At 44.1% G+C, this 22,807-nt stretch overlaps 2 protein-coding genes across 3 annotated transcripts in view; both read left to right on the top strand.

The window, feature by feature from the left end:
• IFT88 (intraflagellar transport 88) overlaps window positions 1-2,369 on the top strand; it is a 52,122-nt gene extending 49,753 nt beyond the window's left edge. Inside the window, exons 25-26 of one of the 2 annotated variants that reach the window (XM_075139948.1) lie at window positions 1,321-1,416; window positions 2,099-2,369. In XM_075139948.1, the coding sequence (XP_074996049.1) occupies window positions 1,321-1,416; window positions 2,099-2,220 (218 nt within the window). In that variant the 3' untranslated portion in view covers window positions 2,221-2,369. The remainder of the gene's footprint in view (window positions 1-1,320; window positions 1,417-2,098) is intronic. The other variant, XM_075139949.1, reaches the window with a different exon arrangement.
• An 11,313-nt stretch (window positions 2,370-13,682) lies between these two features.
• IL17D (interleukin 17D) overlaps window positions 13,683-22,807 on the top strand; it is an 11,785-nt gene continuing 2,660 nt past the window's right edge. The window contains exons 1-2 of the mRNA XM_075139946.1: window positions 13,683-13,942; window positions 14,080-14,378. Of these exons, the coding sequence (XP_074996047.1) occupies window positions 13,928-13,942; window positions 14,080-14,378 (314 nt within the window). The 5' untranslated portion in view covers window positions 13,683-13,927. The remainder of the gene's footprint in view (window positions 13,943-14,079; window positions 14,379-22,807) is intronic.

Genomic DNA, 22,807 nt, shown 5'->3' with positions numbered 1-22,807 from the left:
GCCCTTTGGTTGAGCACTCCGAATCAAACCCATTCATTTCTTTCAGTTTCTTGAAATCCTTCGTTAAGTATTCACTTCTTCCATGGAACCTGTCAATGAGAATTGATCCAATGTACATAGGTTTTCCTTGCTTTGAAGTTTCAGCAGTAATCTCTGTCTTGTAAACATATTGACTGTTTGACATGTGACTGTATGTATTAAATCTTTCTTGGAGCAGAGACATTGTCTTCCAATTCAGGGCTGAGTAAACTGAAGTCTGCAGTAGTATTTATAGAGGAATAAAGGTTTGTCATCTTTGTGGAAGATTTTTTTTTTTTTAATAGTAACAATATTTATAAAAAGAACACTTATAGTAAATAAGACAATGGAACTGTGTCACCAAGTCCAGACTTCGTAATTAATGTTTGCTGAATGAAACCCATTTTTCCTCCTTAGAGATGGAGGACTTTTAATAACAGCATTGTTTTGTGTTGCAAATGAGCATGTTCGTATTTGGCAGCCTGGCATGTCCTGCTTTGTAAATATACCAAGCCAAACATGGAACGTTTTCTCCTAGGAGAAAAAAAAATGCATAAAAATTTGTTGTAGCAGACGAGATTGAAAGCTTGCCATGAATGTGAAAAAGAGATTCAGAGGTGAACAGAATATTTAAAGTGTCTGGAATACTGCTGTGGCAAGAGAATGTTAATCTGACGTTGTCTGGGCACGAGGCAGCCCTCAGAGCCGACACATTCCTTGGGGCCCTGCTGCAAACTGAGCTGCCAGCACAGTGTTTACAGCAAGATGCAGGGCCAGGATGGTCTGTGTACATGAACTGTGCCTGCCTGCCATGCAGGCAGCACATGCCAAATACACTCTTCTAATTAAAAGCAAAGTTAGTGTTGTATTTAACCTTGAGAGCATTCAACAGGTGGATCATACTAATATATTAGTAAGCATACAGACATATGAAATGTCCATATACATTGTGACAGTGTTTATATTTGTCATGCTTATTTTAACTCCAAAGTGTGACTGTAATTTATAAGCAACTGAAATGTCAGCATTTGAAGCAGAAATATTTTAATGTGTTTACTCCAAAGTAAATAAGGCTGTATATATTTAAAAAAAAAAAATTAAAACACACACGTGTGGACACAGTGTCCATTGTGTTTTAATGACCTCTATTACAAATGAATACTGTGTCCTTCATGAAAAGATGGTTTCATCCAAATCTTGTTTGACAGATAGTAGCTGAATTTACGTTGTTCTTTTATCATGATCTCACAGAACATAGCAGCATGTTATTTGTCTTCAACTTGTTTTTTTTCCCCCCTCCAGATAGTGGTGGTACCAAAGGGGAAAGACTGAGTGCCAAACTAAAAGCTTTGCCTGGAACAAGTGACCCCTATGAAAGTAGCGGCAATAAAGAAATAGGCAAGTGGACATCTTATACCTTCTTACTTTCCTGGCCCTCAAAGAGAGAGGAGTTCTTGGAAGAACATGTATAATTAGACAATTAGGAAAATATTTTCCCCATGAAATAAATGTGAAGAATGACTTTAGCTTCATTGTTCAGAGCTCACTATAAAGTAATTGTAAATATTAAGAAATGTGGCCCATGTAAATAATTGACTTCCGATATCTGTCTGCTGCATCCTTTAGTCAGTTCTTGTGGTTCTGCAGTCATAAGTTCTTCACTAAATTTGAATTTTCAAAGGGGTTTAAAATCCCAGATCCATGTGGAATGTGGTACTTCCTAAAATGCCCTTCCTTTAACCAACTCATCAGTCTTCCTGTTCCATGCACTTTTCCAAAGTCTTTTTCTCACTTAATGACTGTAATAAAATAAAGAGAAATAAATTTTAAAAAAAGAAGGGGGAAAAAAAAAGCTTCTATCACTAGCAGTCAGGTATTTTGCTCTTGTGCCATGCCTCCCTTCCCGAATGTGGTATCTTGTTCTCCTTCAGTGTTCATATGCTTTTTCTGGTCTGCATTTCAAAGACGCCTTACAGATGTGTAGTGCTAAAACCCACTCCTGCGTTTAATTGTATATGTCTGAAGCAAAGCTAAAATTACTTGCAGGTAACTATTTCAAATGTATTTATTTAAACCCTAGATGCCTCCTACATAGATCCACTTGGCCCACAAGCAGAAAGACCAAAAACTGCAGCAAGAAAAAGAACTGAGGAAGATGACTTTGCTGATGAAGAACTAGGAGAGGATTTGCTTCCAGAATAGCATATGGTCCACTCATAACTTTTTCTCCTTTTAAAAGTTTTAGCAGAAAAACATTAATCCATGATGATTTTTGTAGTGGATTTGATAAAATAAATATTTGTGAAATACTTTGGATATATGATATCTTACATTAAAAACGTGGATTTGAAGTTGCAGTGTCTTTTATAATTGATTTTTAAAAAAATAATGCTGAGGTTATTTTACTCATGCATAAGAACTACACAGGTATTCAAACTCATTGCAAACTATATCAAGCACATAAAGCTTTCACTTTCAGAGGTACGTCCAATGATGATAGCAAACACAGCAGTCTCTAAAATTCAGTGCAAAATACCTCGAAGCAATGTTATAAGGTTGAAAGTCCCATATCCCTCATCCAAACCCAGAACTTACTTAAGGCCTGTGAATTGACTTTCTGAAAATGTTGGATATGACCTTGGTCATATTTAAGGCCCCAATTCAGCAAAGCACTTAATACTGATACTGAAGAAAGCATCTTAATTTTAGGCTATGCTTAGCTGAGCTAGGGCCATTTTGCAGTCTCTTGGCAATCTCCTAGGTATTTTTGCAATTACAGAGATGAGAGTTTTTTTTATTTTGAATGGTCAGAGTGGGCAGGATTTCAGTCTAGTTTGTTCAGAATTGCTAATTAGATTTCAGCTTTTGAACCTTACGTTGGGGATTGTGGCACTGACTATGCAGAGGTAGCTTTCTACAGCCTGGGTTGAGTATGTGCAAAGGTGTTAGCGACAGAAATCATCATTTTGCTTATGAACTGAACAAGTTTGATCTGAAGTCATTGAGATGTCAAATAGGAACATCGGGTTCCTGATTTATATCACTTTTCCGAGATAAAATATTAGTCAGGTATTCAGAATTTCCTAATAAACACTTGCAAAACTAGTACACTGGGGTGGCAGGGACTTGTTTTTAAAACACTGGTGTGAGTTTGGTTTAATAGTTAGACTTCAGTTATTACACTTTGCAATGCAAGGATTCAGTCTTCTAAAATTTCCAGTGCTTATTCTCAGTATTGGTGCTTAGACTGTTTCCTGACTAGTGGCACTGGAAAGTTCTCTTCATATCTTCATGAAATGATCTTTTCAGGTTTTAAAAACATCTACCCAGTCTCATAAGATGTCTCTTCAGGTGGTCAGAAATACTTCTTTAATGGCACAGTTGTAGGCATGTGATCTTGTGGGTTTTATGGTACAGCTAATGAACTGCTTTACATGTAGCGTGTTTCCCATGATGCTGGTGCAGCACTCAGTCTAGGATGGCACCAGCTTCCGCTCGGTGGTATAAGCAGAGTGCATTCAGTGTGGCCTGTGGCACATCCTGAGGAGCTCACCAAAGGAAAAAGACACGGTAAGGTCTGGAGCCTGATCCTTCTAGAGGATGGAAAAGAGCGTGAGAAGGCAGCGGATGCCACCTGTCTTATTTCTGCAAGTCTCTCCTGTGCTGCAGTTCTCTCTTAGCAGCAGGACAGAAAGGAAGAAAAGATGACCTCTGCTGCAGGTAGGGACAGAAAGGAAAAGAATGGATGGTTTATGTGGCTAAAGAACTTGGATTGGGCTGCATCAGAAGAAGCGTGGCCAGCAGGTCGAGGGAGGTGATTCTGCCCCTCTGCTCCACTCTGGTGAGACCCCACCTGGAGTCCTGCATCCAGCTCTGGAGTCCTCAGCACAAGAAAGACATGGACCCGTTGGAGCTGGTCCAGAGGAGGGCCACAAAAATGATCGGGGGGTGGAACGCCTCTCCTATGAAGAAAGGCTGAGAGAGTTGGAGTTATTCAGCCTGGAGAAGAGAAGGCTCTGGGGTGATCTTATTGCAGCCTTTCAGTACTTAAAGGGGGCTTACAAGAAAGATGGGGACAAACTTTTTAGCAGGGCCTGTTGCAACAGGACAAGGGGGAATGGTTTTAAACTAAAAGAGGGTAGATTTAGACTAGATATAAGGAAGAAATTTGTTAGGATGAGGGTGGTGAAATGCTGGCATAGGTTGCCCAGAGAGGTGGTAGATGCCCCATCACTGGAAACATTCAAGGTCATGTTGGGCGGGGCTCTGAGCAAGTTGATCAGTTGAAGATGTCCCTGCTTATTGCAGGAGGGTTGGACTAGATGACCTTTAGAGGTCCCTTCCAACCCAAACTATTCTATGATTCTATGATCTGACTAATCACAGTGGGAGAAAGTACTTGGGACCACGGCAGGGAGTATAGATAAACCTGTGAAACAGGGCAAAGGAGAAGACAGGCAAGATACTGTTGTGGTCTTCTAACACAAAACTATTTGACTAGAGCATCTAATCAAACATTGCAATCGCGTAGACATGTCCATGATAAAGTGGCATGAATCACTAATAATTTGGAACATGGTTTACAGGCAGACTTAGTCCGTAGAAACACTCCTATGGACATCAGAGAGATTTTGATCAGCAGCCGTTTCTTGGCTCAGTTTGCCCAGATGCCTAACTGTACATTATGTAAAATTCTGTGTCTTACAAACAAAGAATTGCACTTTTGTTCCACTCCTGCACAAACTCCCAGGAACTTCTGGAACATGTTGTTTCATGTAGCATGAGGATCTGATTATATAATGCTCTGGGTTATGATGTATTTGCACGTTATTTTGCAAGCACAGTTGAGCTTGTTCTGAACTGAAAGCAAGCCATGTGATCCAGCTCCAACACTGGCATAGTAAGTCCTGCTCACAGTCAAAATGATTTAGCCCAGGTTCAACTCCTTCAAACTATGTTAACTATGGCTATGTCTCTACTAGAATTGCAATATTGCCAGGGCAGGCCCGGAGCAGAGGAGCTGATGTGTAACCACCCGTATTATAAGACCAGTAGCGCACTCCCCGGTACAGTTTTGGCCAGTGACTATTCCCTTGCATGACCCAAAGGTTGGCCTGGGCCAGGAACCGTTCTTCATAAGCAGCTTAGGCGCAGCCACCTTCTTCTGCTGTGTGCAACGTTCCGAGTGAGGGAACAGAAGATGTAACGTGCTACCTGAACTCAAGGCTGGAGAGTGATCCCTGATGGGGACTAATATAACTGGAATCCGTTCAGGAGAAAGAAGCTGTATGCGTGTCCAAAGTGCTATGTTAGCACGTTGTTGGAAGGCCTCAGGTTATTGGTAGATGAACACACCTGCATGATTCGGGCAGCTCAGGTCTTGAAGGAAGCATGGCCATGCTAGTGGGGTGCTGTGTCTAAAATAATTACCTGGGTTATACGTGATTATTGTGCTACGTTGATGTGATGACCCTGCCCCTGTCCTGGAGCCAATTGGCATTTAGCTCAGGTGCCATGTGGGTTGTGTTCCCTGCTGCCATGTAGGATGCCCTCAGTCCTGAGATAGGTCTCCGAAACTGCAGAAGTGGAAATACTGCATGAGCTAAATAATTCTACCTTGATCCCAGAAATTCAAGCAGAAACATTTAGTCAGGTTTGGTCATGCAAAACAGACTCCATCTCCAGAAGCCACACTGCAAGTATGTGCTTCCAGCACCATTTAAGCCCTGATTTTGTGTTTATCATTTTGGAATTAGTAGATAATTTAAAATTCCTGAATAAAGTTTTGGTAAATGCAATTGGACGGCTATTATATTAGTTTGGGTTTTTTTTATCTTAGGAAGGCAGCACTATTAAACCTAGGAAACTGCTGATGCTCTTGAGGAACAGACTCATGAGTTATTTTAGCTTGTATTATGAAAAATGTATTGTTCACAATATTAAACAATCCTCAGTTGACCTCTCAGACCTGAGATATTCTGTAAGTCTTCTTCAGGATGTGCTGGATTCAGTTAAGTACCAAGCTACATTTCTCTTTACATGTATGAAAAATGTCTTTTTGTACAGTAGGCTCTCTGGTAATGACCCTGTGAGTCACCGTCATTTTACAAAACATACAGAAATTCAGTTTCCTTGGATAAAGGTGGAAAGTAATCGCAGCAGTTCTATCCCCTGAAACAGACATTTGTCATCTTGAGTCTCTCTCGAGTCTTCTATGTGAATTACTGCTTCAGAAGTGGACAGGGGAAAAATCCTTTGAGAATAGCCGCTTAGAGCATAAGCTGCAGACACTCTAGTTGGTTACCTTGGTGGCGAGTATCTTGGCAGCATAAACAGCCAAACATAAATGATTACCTGGGTAGTATTTTCTCTATTTGTTTCTAAACAAGCCTAAGTCCAGAATATCAAAGCATTCTTACTCACATATTTAATGTTTCACCCTCAATATCCTTCACTACAGATTGTGTAACTCATTACTTTTAAAACGAAGTTATTCTAGAGTATTCATGGGAAATGAATACTGTACAAAAAAAGGATAAATAGTTCTGCAAGTCTTATGATGAAGGGCTGTTTCTCTTCTTGGTTCCTTTGAAGTGTAGTATGAGACCGTAAGAAACTAATCTAATTTGCTAAGCTTTGATTGTTCTTGATTTCTCAGCTTTTCAGTAGAAAGGCTATGGTTAACCTGTTTCCACCTGTTTCCACCTTTGCAAAACGAAGGCCGATAAGGATTCTCCACTTTGCAAGAATTCAGCTTTGCAAAGCTAAATTGCCTAACAACTGTAAAATATGCTGAGATCCTGCTGTAGAAGATGCTATGTCATGGAAGCTGCGAAGTGGTATTATAATGCTTACAAATGCAGGGAAAAGGGAATGGGAACAGAATCGGCAGTCTGGGTGACAGGTTATCTGCAAACACAATGTGAGGGAGAAGGACATCTTTGGGGAGTAATTAAATTCTCTGTCTGAAGATTTATACCTGCTGGTGATGCCAGCTGAAGGTTTGTTCCATACAACAATGTGAGTTGTTCAACTTGAAGACCTATATGATGATTTTTAAAATGTTTTTCATGTCATTATTTCAGATAGAGATGGGATCTCGCTAATGTACACACTGCTGTAGCAGGATGGGGATGTGCATCTGGAATATGTCGGTTTAGGGCAATTGTACCATTGTTGTGACAAGCACATTACTATGGCATCATTAACAATGCTTGTCACAATAATGATGTGCTTTATTTATGTGTGAACCATAGTATCTGGAACTGGCTGTCATGCCAGGGCAGCTATGGAAGACAACAATCTCAATCAAGAGAAACTCCTGACGAGGTCGCTTGTTGGTGATTTGATGTATCTGGGAAGGGCTACATTCTTATACCTACTGGCAGGTTTGCATGATCATTTTAACTGTTCTGAAACAACTTTCCAAGTTATCTTAATGGTCTGATGATAAAGTATTGGAATAGGATTTTTTTCTCCTGCTATGGCATATGTTTTCGCCAACTGTCAGTAACAATGTCAGACTGAAGATACAAACCTTGTGTGGTTTTTGTGCATTTCAGTGTTTAACATTGCATGAAACAAGCTCTCCGATGGAATCATGTGCAAAAAATGTTTCTTCTTATTAATATGGACTTCGGAAAAATGTCTGCGTTATTCTTGCACAGCTCAGTTTTCTGTTGAATGCTGCATGACAACCCCCCAGAAAGAGCATTTAGAATATTATGTAGAAGTGAAAGAAATACTTTTTCCATTACTCAGTAGATTTCTTTCTGTCTCTCCTATCAGTGCCAAGTTTCCCTTCCCTTTCCTCTCAAACTTTTCCTGCTTGTTTTGGTTAAAAAGGGATAATGTAAGATGAATAAGGGAGGATAAGAAATGGTAAGGCACACCATGAAGCTCACCAGAATCCAATAAAATAGAACGTGAAGATCGGATCATATTAGAATTCATAGATGAAATGATTGCACAGAAGGAAGTGAACTGTTGTCTTCATTTGTAATTCTGGGCCAGGAAAGTGGAAAGTTTACAATAATATATTGTTGAAATACTAAAGGGCAACACCAGAAGCTTGGGACACTATTGAGTAGAACACATATAAATCATAAAAAGTAGCTGTCATTTTTTGCCAGCAGGTACAAAAGTGCCTACAATGTATTAGAATACAGAAGTCCAGCAATCTTCTAAGGATGTAGAACATTGTAATAAAAATGTTTATATTGGTATGAATGGTAAGGAAATGTGAACACATGGGTTCAAAATACCAGCAGGAGAAGGGCTATAGAAACGGCATGTGTTGCTGACACCTACAGTAGCAGGTCATCAAGATCCTAGCACACATCTACCTTCGGTTTCTCAGGATAACCAGATCTGAAGCAGAGACATTGAATAGCTCCTGATGACTCACAGAGGCACGACAGGGTAGAGAGATTAATCACTGTCAGCTCCTGATGGGTACAATGAGATGCATCCAAAACTGGCACCCACCTAAAGAACCCAGTAAGTGTAGGGAATAGGCTTGAAAACTGGTGCCCCTTGTCCTCCATGTCATTGCAAGCGATCCTGGACAGACTCCTTGGACACAGGTGTCAGTGCCTGCCGGCTCGGTGGACTACCTACATGCATCTTGGTGTTTGTCTGCATGAAAGTGTGAGTGTTAGGGGCTGAAATCAGTTGTGTTTTAACATAAATTAGTATTTGCTTCCTACAAGTTATCACATCGAGCTGTGTTGTTGCTACAGTGCTGTGACACGTATTTCTGCGGTCGTTACATTTTCAGGATTTACTAAAAAATAGGAATTCTGCAATAAGTGATTCAACATCCACTCACATAATTATAATCTGTAATTGCTCTAAAATGCTCTATTTAGCAAAATAAAGGGTCATCTTTAGTAGCAAAGCACAGAAGAAAACCAGCGTTTCTAGGAGAGGGTTTATCCCATTCTGACACATTTCTGAAACAGTTCAGATGATCACAACCACCAGAGCACAGAATCAAGTCTCTCATGGTATCTGTCAGCAACACAGTTTTTACAACCAAATTTAGAAGTCTAAATGTAGGAATACATTTAAAATGCCTAAACATATTTATGTAGAGCCCTATCTCAGGCTCCCCAGGACATCCACATAGAGCTGGCATGTATGACACAGGATCTATGGGAGGTCTCTGAAGTGGCCTCTGGGGATCAGGCCAGATACCCTCGGGTATCTGAAATGCACTCCAGACCCAACTTAAAGTGCTTGAATTATTCTGTGCAGAGTGTGTTCAGTTCCTAACAGACAAATATCCACCGGCATTTGGGAGGTCGTGGAGTATCTGAGACCCACCCCAGGCAGAGCAGACCAGTACAGTGCCACATTTACACCAGCCCTGCCCTGCCCTGTCCTGGTGTAGCGGCTACAGGCCGGGGGAGGCTCCTCACGCTACTCAAAGTGACACCGTGGAGCCTGTTCCCAGCTGACTGAATCCTGCCCTGTGCAGCCAGGTGTGAGCTAACTGTCCATCGATGGAGCCGTTGGACGTCTAGGCATTACAATGAAGCATTTAGTGCAATCTGAGATGCCCTAGTGTACCCCACATGGCTGATCCCAGGTCCTGTGTCCTACCTGCCAGTTTCCTGCATGCTCACAGGACAGTAGGCTTTAAGACAGCCAAAGAGGCACTAGGTCAGTATGTTCAACACCCGAATTGCTCCCCAGTGTTTAGACACCACATTTATTTGTCTACACCCTCATGCTGAGCTCCACCTCCTTCCATCTGGTCCTGAGAGCAAGGAGGTGGCCAAGGGGAGGTGTGGTGGGATGGGATGGGGTGGTGAGGGGCCGTGAGGTGACCACAGCCCTGGGCAAGAGGCTGTCCCCACACAAACAGGGGTGACAGTGGGCTCTCCATGTTGGCCATTCTCCCCATGGGCCTGAGTTGTGGGGTTTGTCCATCCCCTTGAGCAAGGCAGAAGAATGACAGCCTTTTTCTCCAGCCAGCTGAGGGCTGGGCCTTCCATCAGCCCTGGCTCCCCCCAGTGATGTGTCCGTGTCACAGCGAGCAGAACGTTGGTGGTGGCCATGTCACAGGGGCTTGGTGACATGGCCACCCAGGACGGGCCCAGACTGGAGGCAGGCAGGTGAGCGAGGGCTGAGGCAAGAGGGCAAGGAGGAGGGCAGGGAAGGGAGGGCTGCTGCCCCTCCAAGAGCGGGGCCTGGGCAGGGAGGCAGGGGTTGCCAGTGGCGCGACAGATGGTGGCTGTTCCTCCTTTGTCTTTTAGAACTGGAGGCTCAGACAAGGACACGACCAGACCATGGCCCACTCCTGTCCTCAGCCACTCAGCCAGAGAGATTTGTTACTTTCTACAAGGACACTGACATAAAGATGAGGAATGAACTCCTGGTACCAACCCCAATGATGCCACACCACGGTGGGCAGCAGGCTGGCAGCGGCCCATGTCACCATGGGGTTGGTGACACAGCCAGCCCAGGATGGGTGTCTCCTGGCTGCCTGGGAGATGTGGGACTGGCAGCCTTGGCCTGAGGCTGGGAGAGCCCCCGGCAGGGAGGCAGCAGTTGCCCATGGTAATGGAGGGTGGCTGCTCCGGTTGTTGACATTACCCTGTCTTTTACAGCCACAGTCTGTACTGCAGCACAGTAGTACTGGAAGCTCCCCACAGCCACGGGCGAGGGGAGCTCTGCACCACCCACCCTCTCTGTGTGAAACCTCTCTCAAAATAAAGTTTTCTGATTCGTGAACCCATTGGCTGATTCCTGTTTGTGTGGTCTTTTGGGGGAAACTTGTCCATACATATGTACAGAAATCTCTCGATATAAATCTGTATATTCTAAAGGAACACTTCCTGACATAAAGGAAGTGGGGAGCCAATCGGAGGGTGCTCTGAGATCATGTGGGTATGATGGTTTCAAAACACGACAACTGTCCGATCACAGTTGGAAACAGTATGAAACACGCGGGGGTATGACATCATCAACAACGGCAATCTCCATGTATGTAATGGGCAAGGGCTTCTTGTTGTCACATATTGTGGGAAAGCTGTAAGGGGTGGATGGTCCTGCCAGCCAGCCACAGGCCAGGATGAAAACATGTGGGCCATGAGACTGTCAGAAATGGTGACTACCTGCCATAAAATGGCATCTGAAACAACATGGTGGCCCCTATGCATGTTGTGGGAGGGGTCTTCCCGCTCTGAGGCCCTTCTAGGGCTGACAGGAAGGGGTGGCTGGTGTCAAGAAATGGCCGTGAGCCAATCACAGAGGATATGAAAATGAGTGGGTCATGTTTTACAAAATGGTGGCTCGGTGCCATTACAAAGAGCCAAGAGTCATGTCCTTTGGCCAGTGGGGTGAGGCAGGACGCAGTCTGTGGGCTCCATATGGACCTCACCACTGGGTGAGCTGTTGTCAAGGGCACAGGCAGGATGTTCTGCGCTCTGTCACTGGGAATTTTCACCTGAGGTCATCGAAGGAAAACATCTCACTGCCTTGTCTGTTTTCTCTTAGAAAACAGCCATGAGCCATGTAATTCCCTATAGATTCACATGAAGGTGCATATGGCTGCTATTCTGAATTTATTGATTGAAATATTATCATATATTGCATCAAATCTTTTATTACTAAAGATTTTTTCTAATATTTCATTCTATAGATTTAAAAACCCTCACATTCTCAGAAAATTATAAATCAAAGTCAATGACAATGATACTGGTACCTTAATAATATCTCAGTAATTTCTCAAACTCATGGTAGAATCTATGTTTTGCTGAAGTATATAAGCCAATTTTTTATGGTTCAGATGTCTCTGGGATAGACCATGCCATGAGAGCTGGCATAGCACTCTTTCAATTCCCATGTAATGGAATCTCATTTGCTGCTCTTTTGTGATTCTTATTATTTGAATCAATGAGATTGCTAATCAGATAATAGGATTAAACTAATGTACAGAATGAGAATATTGTCTAGATGAGACTCAAAGCCTTAAACTCACTGGCAATTTAATGTCTGTGCCGTTGTTTCCTCTCCTTCTGCTCTGATTTTTTGAGCCAGACCTCTCCCAGAAATGTCAGTGCAGATAAAGGAAGTGCAAGAAAGTCAAGTGTGACATCCTCATGCTATTCAGAAAGCGTTGAGAAAAGGTTTATCCGAGGAAGAGTAATATAAAGACATCTGTCATGATAAGTATTAGTCATGTTGCCACACATACCACTTGGTGCTGAAGGTGCAGCATGGGGCTCAGGGGGTTAGACTGGACTGGGCTAAATGGACAGCTGCCTTGCCCCAGTCTGTCGCCTGACAACGCGACTGCAAAGGAGAGTTTTTAATTCAATTTGAAAAGAGTCCTTCCTCAGAGTCAAAACCTGACTCACTCAAATCCCATGCAGTTCAAGGTTAAGATACTGCTCATGAATGATACTGACCTGTGATGCAAAAGGTACCAAACCCACTCAAAATCACACTTTGACTCAACTCACTTTTCAGAAAACATGAAATCAAGTCACTTCATCACATTACAAATGCTGGGTCATTCTGTTTCAATTCCAGTATGGTCTGTGAAACAGATGTCTTGTATTTCTGTGGTACCACGCTGGGGTTTCACAGTCCTTGTATGACTTATGAACGTATTTTCCCTTATTCCTGATCAATATTTTCATATTTACTATCCTTATACTAAATGTCTCAATAGACATGCAGGGCTTAATCATAGTGCACCAAATATTTGATTCAAGTGGAAAATTCTAAAGGTTGTTTTTAGTGCAAAACATTTCAGTGGACCAGGTCTTTTATGACCCAGAGTGCTACAGATGCTCATTTTTGTGGGTTTTGCCAGAGACCCTGAAGAGATTCCATTATGTGACTGTTAAAAGTAGTGGTAAACCAGCACAGAATGCACGAAGAAGACATTAGAGGTGAGACGCGCCTCAATCTCATTTACATATGTATGATGCAAGCTTCTCACCTTCTGGAGTAGGTTTCCTTTTTAGTCCGTGGAGAATGACATTGTAGTGGGCGTCTGCTGTAGGCCACCGCAGCAGGAAGAAAGAGTGGATGAGACCTTCTACAGACAGTTCAAAGCAGCCTTACGTTTGCCGGCCTCGGTCCTCACGCAGGACTTCAACCACTCAAGTGTCTGCTGGAGGATCTACAGAGCAGGGCTGTTTCTGGAGAAACCAGAGGAGCTGCCTGGAGATCCCAAACCCCTACAAGGGACAGTGCCAATTGCTGCAAAGTGACTGAAGGACTCTGGACTGCAGCAGTCCCCTCCCCAGCTGCAGTTACACAGCCAGAGTTGTGCTATTTTCAGCCAGAAATCCCCACATTTTTTTCTCATCAGCCTTGACACCTTGGCTCCTACTGGGCCAAAACCATCCTGGCTCTGCCTCAATCTCGTGCCCCGGCCCAGTGGGTCCCACTCGGGGCTCAGGGGCCCAGCAGGCCTTAAGAGAGCCCAGCTCATCTCCACGCCACGCATGTCGTGGAAGGCAGCGCTCGCCTCCTGACAGAGCAGAGGAGGGGACAGAGCGCCCGCAGCCCGCGAGGCGCCCTGACACCCCCCGGCCCGCAGGGAGAGCGGGGCGGGTCACCCCGCGGGGTTGCTGCCACCGAGCCCCGGGGCAGGACGGCGGCTGCTGGCGGACCAAGCCCGTCCGTGCCTGCGGGGCTGTCCCCGGTGGCCGCGGGCAGCGGGGCAGGACGGCGGCGCCGCGCCGAGTGCGGGACCGGCCGGCTCCCGGCGCTGAGCGCTCGCCTCCTCCGTCAGCGCCTAAAATGTTCCTGGCATGCGAGGCCAGGGGAGATGCAGTGAGGAGCGGGGCACTTTTCCAGCAGCTCCTCCGCCGAGAGAGCCAGTGGCACGGCGCGGCTCCGCAGCCTGCCGCTCTCCTCGGCTTCCTCGAGCAGCCCGACCGCCATGCAGCGAGGCAGGGTAAGGGGCTGCGGGCCGGGGACCGGGCAGGGCGACCCGGGGGGAGCGCCCCGACCACCGGGCCGGGGGCTCCGGGGCGCGGCGGGTGTGGGGGGGCGCGCCCGGTCCCAGCCCCGCTGACGGCGGCGTCGTTGCAGGTGCGGGCGGCGCTGGCGGCGCTGCTGTGCGCGGCGCTGCTCCCGCTCCGCTCGGAGGCCGTCAAGGCGCCCAAGCGGCCGGCGCGGACCCGGACCTGCGGCGAGCGGCCCGAGGAGCTGCTGGAGCAGCTGTACGGGCGGCTGGCGGCGGGCATGCTCAGCGCCTTCCACCACACTCTGCAGCCCGAGCCGCCGGGCCGCCAGCACAACGCCAGCTGCCCGGCCGGGGGCCGGCCGGCAGCCGACAAGAGGTTCCGGCTCCCCGTCAACCTGCGCAGCGCCTCGCCGTGGGCCTACAGGTGACTCCGGGGCACCGGGGGGAAGGGGAGGCTCCGGCCGCGTCAAGGGGCGAAGCGGCGCCAGGGTCCCGGCGGCTGAAGAGAGCCGGTTCCGCTGTGTGGGTCCCCCCCGTGCCACACCTGCCCGGGGGTTTCACCGGCTGTCCCCGCGCAGTGCCCTGAGGCAGGGTCGGGAGGCACCGGTCCTGAGGGATGACTGCTGCACCGAGCAGCAGCCTGACGGAAAGGTGTTAAAGTAGACGTCTCGATAGGCAGATACAAGGTAAAAATGTAAAAACAACTTGTGTGAGGAGTATGTCTAATGAGCAGAAGGAGAAATGATTAATGAGGTAGCATGAGCTGTGAGATGGAGCTCACACACACACCCCCCGCCCGTGAGCACCCCTCAAAAAGTCACTTCGGCAAATTGTCGTATGTGAAGTTCACTCAGAGGACCCTCAGCAAACAACCGTCACCAAGAAAGGCCTCCTGACTCTAGCATCCCCAAAGGGGCTGAGATGCTTTCCCTGAGATGTGACTCCAGACACTGTGCTGGTTTCTAAAATATCTGAGAGTACAGTGTGTGTTCTTGTTACATACCAGCAGAGCCGTATCTTCACGCACCCCACTGCAAACACTCCCGAGGGCTTGCTGTCCAGTTTGCTGTAGGAGCGTAGGCAAGGAATGAGTACTGCAATTTTCTACATCTGTGTTTCCAACCTACGCTTTGCAAACCTGCCTCCCCTGAGGTAGAACAGGGGCTGACAGACTATTTTTAAGGGGGCATAAAAATAACTAAGTGAAGTAAATCTGATGTTAGGCTGGTTAATACACAAAACAAGGTTCTGCACTTCTGTAGGGAACTCCGGAAAAGCTTGCAAACCACTGATCGAGTACACTAAACCCAGCGGGTGATCACATTCTCGCTATCAAGTCTTCTGGTAGTTTTGTCTGAATAAGACTGACAGAATTGGGTTCTTTGTTTTCAGCTTTCTGTAAAGACACTGCAGACAACAGGACGCTAAAACATGCACAGACTTAAAAGGAACTGACTTTCTTGCTACTTTCTGTACATTATCCTTTGTATATACCTTGATGCAGTTACTGTGTATTCAGCAAACTTAAATATCTCCTTGTTAGTGACCTCCAATAAACATTTATTTTGTGGCATGGTTTTTGCCCACTTTTAGTTTAAGAAGTAATCCTACTGAGAGAAAAATATTTTATTTGCTCAATAAGTCTTTCATAAACAAAGTATTTTTAGAAATAGTATTTTTAGTAATACATTTTCTGTAAGCAGAGTGAGGATTTTTTAAGCTACCTAAGCGTGCAAAAAGCAACAGAACACGTATCATTAGGCTCAGGTATTTTTTACGTTGGTTTTGCCAAATCCTAGTGCTACCAGAAAATTGTTCTTCTGGTCTGAAAACAGTGCCTTCCATGCTCACATCTCGTTGGGCAGGTATTTCTTTTCAGTTGCAGCTCTTTATAGGTTTACTTCTTAACCGAGAACCAGCTACTATCTGGGGCCTGGCTTACAACAGGTTTGTTAAACTGTAAATCTACTGTTCTCTTCATCAAAATGTTTTCAAACAGACCATTAACCATTCACATACAAGTAGCTTGATGACATCTCCAAGCTAGAAATTTTAAAAGATAGTGAAAAAAAGTATTACACCATTAAAGGCAAAATCTAAAATTATATTTAGGGGAAAAATTGTTTCACTATGGTGCTGCGGCCTGAATACAGTGTCTAGTTAACAGATCTCATTTACAGCTTTTTTTCTCGATCGCACTTTTACTGTATCGTTAGTGTGCAGTGAGACAGCAACAGACATTGCAAGATGCGTAATGAAAGTGTAAAATATAAAATTGCTCATTATGAACAGTAATGTGCATTTGCTATTACAACCTGCTATTTCATAGATTTTGAAGCCCTATAAAAGCATTATGAAGATCTGGTCTGATCTGTGGTGTTCACCCGGTTACCCTGGAAGCAAGCTCCCAAATCCCATTAGAGCTACTGCATATCTTTAAAAAGGACATGCAACTTTCCATTAAAGATTGCAAATAATGGCACATTATGTCTTGTCGATTGTTAACCAATTTCACATACACAATCCCAAAAATTTCTTCTCCACGGCTGGGGTGTTAATCTGAAAAACTGCATACAGCTCTCTTCTGTAATACAGAACTTTCTTGACAACCCTGCTTACATTTAATTCTTCTAATCTTTCCTCATAAATTGCTCCCCTTCACTGATTCGTTGCTGTCTCCTCAAGTGCCTCATGATCACCAGATTTGTTCTAGTGGTGAATGCTCAGAAATTAATTCACTCTAGGCAGCGCCCTCTTGTACACCCTGGTACGACACCCCTCAAAGCATTTGAAACTTGCATCAAGATGCCTGCCCCTTTTCAGTGTCTCACTGACATCCTGCTCTCCAACTTCTTTTCTGCCCCTAAAGAGTTACAGTGTAATTGATTTCTGCTCTATGCATAAAGGGTCTTTTTTCTTTTTGACCTGCATTTTAATGTCTGAGATACCTCATGCTGTTTCTTTGTCTTCATTGGTGTTGCAGCAGTTCCCGTTGTTACCATCTGCAGATTTCATTAACATAACTGTTTATACTCCTTATTCCAGGACATTAATAATAAAGATATTAAGTCTGGCTCTACTTACTTTCCCCTGCATATCTCCCTAGGCACCTGTTCCCAGCTGTTTAACACTGCTTCTTGTAATTGTTCTGCTCACATGACCGTTCAGTTCAAGTCAATTGAAATTTTTTCATATCAGCATTTGTGAGAAAGAATCAAATATATTACTTAGAAATCTGTGTATAAAATTCACCCTACTGCATTGCATATATCCAAGTTGGTAATTCTATTTAAGTGTGGAAGAATTAGGTTTGATTGACTCAAAGCTCAGATAATCCTTGTGTGGCTTCTTTCCTTGTCTTTGTTCTGTGCTTACTATTTATTTTCTATTACTTGGTCTTTAATTTGGTTATACAAAAATCAAGACTTACATCATTTTTGGCTTGCTACAACCCAGAGATACAGGACTTGCACATGGATTGCACCACAGATCCATCTGGTCCACGATCCTGCTGCTGGCAGCAACCAACAGTTGGTATTGAGGCAAAAGTTAGAGGAAGAATATTAGTTCCTCTGCCTGATGCTGAAATTCCATCCTGATGGCCACAGGAGATCAGTATATAAGTCGGAGCACAAAGTTTAATCATCCAAATCGCTCTTCACCATGCAGAGCTATAAAGAGACAGCAGAGTTCCCTGAAGTCAGTTGAGTGGAGTGAAATCTTGAGCATACTGGATTTGCTCAGCACTTCAGGAAGTTGGTCTAAGAATTACCCAGGTTTTTTAAAAAATAGAGCCAGCGGCAGAAGGTCTGCTGTGAAATCATCATGCCATGAAAATCATCAGGCTGACTGTGTGCCATTTTGTGATGTCTGTCCAGGAGTTGCTTGTCCTTTTTAGTAGTATTATATGGACAGTCAATGAAATCCAGAAAGCCTGCTTGTACAAGGAGGTGCTGGCAAGGGCCATGGTCCTTGGCTATTGCGATGGTTCACAGTTGCTTCACAAGTGTTAGTGATACCGCTTGTCTTACCACCTATGGATCCCTGCCGACAGCACAGGATGCGTGTTGCTTGTTAAAATTTAGAGAAGCCATAAGCATGGTGAATATTCATACATGTTGCGCATGGACAAGAGCCATTATAAAAAGGATTAATTTTAAATGTGTGCCTAAACATTTGCAGGGGCTGATCATAAAGCTCAGGGTAACGGTTGAAAAATCTGATCCCACTGAAGTCAACAGCGCATTTACAGGTAGTGTTGATTTGTGATTCCATTCATGGTGCTGCAGAGCACAGGTGCCATTCGTTAATCAGCTGTATACACTGGCTCTATTTTTATTCTCTGTTGTCTTAAAGTTATAATAGCATTCATAGCTAGTTTGTAGGAATACATGCAGAGTCGTCTGCAAGCACACTTCTGCATGAAGTTAGCAAAAATGCTTCATGTGTATTCAAGAAGTCATTTACGTTTCTGAATTTCCAAATCTCACGGCTTCTGTGTCTGTCTCTGGGGCCTAATCCTGCATTTACTAAGGGTTCATTTACAGAGATTTAACTTTTATTGTCAGTATTGATCTGATCATGAAATCCCATGTTATCTAGTCCCTCTTTCAAACATTGCCCAGCTTGTTTTTTCTGCTTTTCAAAAAACAGTTTCAGTTTATAAGCATCCTTGGTTTAGTGCTCATCTATATAAAATCTTAATAAAAGTAGTACAAGCACCAGTATTTTTTACTGGGAAAAGCCAAGAAGAGAAATAATACTCCAATGATTTTCAAGAACTTTATCCAAGACATTATCCAGGGTTTAACATTATCATGTGGCACAATGTGCATATACTAAAGATGCAGCCAAGGGAAAGAATACAAGGGGACACAAAACTGCCATCCTTTTTATTTGAGTACATGTTCGTACAACTCTTCAGAAAACCACTGTTAGCACTAGACTATTTTATGCAAGCACTGTACTTGCTACCTGTATATAAAACAAAGCATAATGTGGACAAAAGAACACCTGCTATAGAGAGATAAATGTCTTGCCAAGAGGGAAAAAAAGTTGTTAGCTGTTAATCCTGTAAGTATTTCAGAGCGCAAAGTAAAGGGATGATGATCTGCTTATTAGACTTGTGATAACATCCAGCTGTTAGCCTAGTGCTAACAGTGATTTTCTGAAGAGTCAGCTCTATCTGCCTGCCCCAGCACAGCATCTGACCCACTGGATTTAGAAGAAGCTCGGAAACTATGAAGTGATAATATTATTAAAAATACTACATATGAAAGTAGCAGTACAGGATAAGACAGATGAAGCTTTGCAAGAGTTTTACTTCTGACAGAAACTTTTCTCTTGAGTTTCCAGGCTTAGTACATAAACGGCAGGAAGTTTGTTTTTCACTGGGAGCTCTCAAAGCACTCGTAGGGTCGTAAGGAAAAGCAGCCTAGAACTCGTCACACTTCATTAGCAGTTCCAGTTCAGTACAAACCTGCTTCTTGTTCCAGCAGATCGAAAGACAGCAGCCCAGCACAGCTCACTGCCCCTGTCCTTTGTAAATCAGGAGCACTGGCTAGGCAGAGTTAGCCTTACCAGTAACCTGAGTTCACAGGAGAAGGGCAACCATCATCGAAGTGATTGGGCTGTCTAGTTTGCAGCAGTGGCCACAGCGAATGACACAAGGATGCAGGGGACACTCCACACTTCCCAGCTGCTCCTGTTGTGTCCACCCCAGTTAGGTGCATCTTTCACTACTTACAGGAAAGAGTCAGTGGGAACTTGGAATATGTGTTTTATCAAGTTAATTAACCTGATAAAACATGTTTGCCCTGTTCATAAGAACATGACTTGTAGTGTTTGGAGTAATGGAGATGCATCAAACTACAGCAGCTGAGGCTGCGGTCATTATGTGCACAGAATGATTATGTTCAATGCATGAAAACAGAGGAAGCAGGTCACACAACTGCATTTATACTGCTGGGTTAGTGGTGTTTGTTAGGAGTCCAGACCCAAATCAGGCTGGGTTGCCTAGAAAGATGAAAATGAGGTTTTAGTTACACGGCCTTTCTTAACAGGTTTGAGCTGAAGATGCAGAATCTTGGATATGGCTCCAAAGTTTAGTGGATTTGAGTTCAGTATTTAATTTCAGGAGACATTACTTAGTCTTCAGGCTTAAAGTTCTGGTCCAGATGCAAAACCACATCTATATTTTGGATCCATCCTTGGGTTTGGATCTTCTCTGATTCCTTTCAATCCTTACATGATGGAGTAGAGGTATCTACAGCAAACTTAGCAACACAAGAGATTTTTCTGTAGAAAGTAGAAAACCACACCATCCTTCCAAAAAAACCCTCATTTATAACTGACTTTTGCCACATGGGAATTTGGAGGGGAAGCTTGTAGACCACGATTCCAGTGACAGTGTTCTCTTGTTATTAGTGAAAACTCTTACGTTTGCATCCAGAAGCATGTTCATGCATTCCAGTAACATCATAAACCAGGTGCTAGAGATAATACAGTAGAGGAAATACCAATGACTTGACATATAGTGTGTTTAACAATCCACCACTGAAATTATTCACACTTGAGTTTGAAATGGGAATGTATCATGGGAGAAAAGCCTGTATTCCACTTTCTTCTCTTCTGCTGGCTACCAGACATTTTATTTCACATTGGTGTGAGATCCTGTAACATGAGGGTATTTCCTGGGGAAAGTAAGCAAGTATAAATGGGACAGAGAAGCTTTGCAAAAAATATCTGTGACATCACAGATGTCTGGCTATGAAAGAACTGGTCAGATTTTTCTACGAGGAAAACAAATTCCTTAAAAAGACAAAGAATCCAGATTATATGGCCATTGCAAAAAAAAAAAAAAAAGTATCTTTTCTTTGATGACAGGATAATCAGGTTTGTGTTTGCCTAAAGCTGTGATTCCAGATTTGTTTCAACCTGATAAACTGGTGATACTTCTGAAGAGGGCAGCTCCCTTCTGCCCCTATCTACAGCTGCTTGTTCATGCTGGCTTGTTTGTGTAGAGCTCGGTGTATATGTGGCAAGACAGCTGAAGGACCAAAATCCAGCTTTTGATGAAGTTACTTTTCAGTTGGATGAATTCCCAGATCAGTCCTGTGACCAGAAGAACATCAGCATCAACCCAGGGCGGAGGCCCGAGGGAGAGCCAGGCTGCCTGTTTTGGCACGTGCAGATTTTGTTGACTAGAAGCCACTGTGCGATCCCAGCTCCAGGCAGACTTACGCTGCCCCTTCCACAGCTGAAACGTCTTCTCATCTCAGAGACCACCTGAAAAGATAAAAGGCTAATGCTTTGATACCCAAGGAAGTGGTACAAACCCTGGGAAACAATTTAGGAATCATTTTAAATCTACTGAGGTTTTCAAACTCGGTTATTTTGAAACTGCTGTGGGAAGGGGGACATTGTATCATCCCATAAATAATTATATTGATGACAGGTATTTCATGTATTCATTTTTCTTACGTAATTGGCCCACTTCATCTAGTCTGTGGTGATCCTATCCTGATCCCCAGTAGAGGATGGCTTAAAGCCCAGTGCAAGAAGTTTCACTGTTTTTGCAGCACTTCACGTCGCAGTGAACATTACAGGCTTGAACATTCTCTCTCATATCAAATCTTTGACTGTTACTCAGTTTTTTAGCCTCAGCTGCTGTAATTTCCTGGCCAAACATGGGAAATGATTGATTTAGTTTGCAAGAAAAAAATGCTCCGCTCCACTGTTAAGAAAACTTACCAAGTAAAGAGGTGGTGAAATACTGCAAACAGAGCATCTGGGCAGGCCGGGGGACGCCTCTGAAGGTTTTTAAGAACAGGCCGGGCAAAGACATCTGAGGCATTTGGACTAGGTGACCTCCCAACATGTCTTCACGCTCTCTGGGTGCCGGTAACAGCTTGTAGGACACTTCTGCTGGGCACCACGTGTAGGCCTAACCGACTCCTGTGTGAAAGCCGGAGCAGGGGGAAAGGGCAGAAGAGGGTTTTCTGTTAGCTGACAGGTGGGTGAGTGCTGCTGAGAACGCCCGGGGTCAGCATCCTCCCGAAGGGGGGACGGGCTCTGCGGGAGGAGCACCGAGAGGCGGCTGGCGGTGCTTCTGGGCTGAACCAGGAAGCCATCATCCCTCTCCGGCTGGACAGGGCCACCAGAGCTGAAGCACGGCTGGTTTTGTAACAGCGTGAGAGCAGGTGGTGATCTGGAGGAAGCTTACAGGTACAAGGAGGACAGCTGGCATAGGAGCCAAACGTACTAAAAAATCCTCTTTTTCTGGAGGTGGAAACATTGTTCTAGAATCATGGCACACGGTTGTATTAATGTACAAGTTACAGCCACGCCCAGCAATTATTTCCAGTATACGCAGGAAAAGCAGGTGAAGAACAAAGCAACAAATACATCACCACCACAATAAGCAGCGTAGCTACACACTCCAGTATATGTACTCTGCTGTATACTTAGTCTTTTATTTCAAAAAACAAGTAGACTTCATTAGCTTTTACTCTCTTTGCTAAAAACAACAGTCAGCCAGGATCGGTATGGCTTGAGACCAGAGTATCACATCTTTGTTTCTGCGTCCAACAACATCCAGAGAGGAATGTTGGAACTTGGACTTTGTTGGTCCAAGCTGTACTTAGGTTACAACCTTTCCAGCTCTTGCTAATCAGGAATTTCCAGAGACAGGGCATTAATAAGCAAAAAGAAAGGGTCAGATAACAAACTATAAGATAAGAAAAAATAGACGCTATATTCTTGAAGCTTTGGGGCAATGCTTTACTTCAAAATGTAGCAGGAGAGGGCAGAAAAAACATTAACTTTGCAGTTTATCTCAGTGTGGGCATGCAA

Source organism: Calonectris borealis, chromosome 1, assembly GCF_964195595.1.
Source record: "Calonectris borealis chromosome 1, bCalBor7.hap1.2, whole genome shotgun sequence".
In the NCBI taxonomy this organism is placed as follows: Eukaryota; Metazoa; Chordata; class Aves; order Procellariiformes; family Procellariidae; genus Calonectris; species Calonectris borealis.
This window is presented reverse-complemented; position numbering and strand designations above follow the sequence as displayed.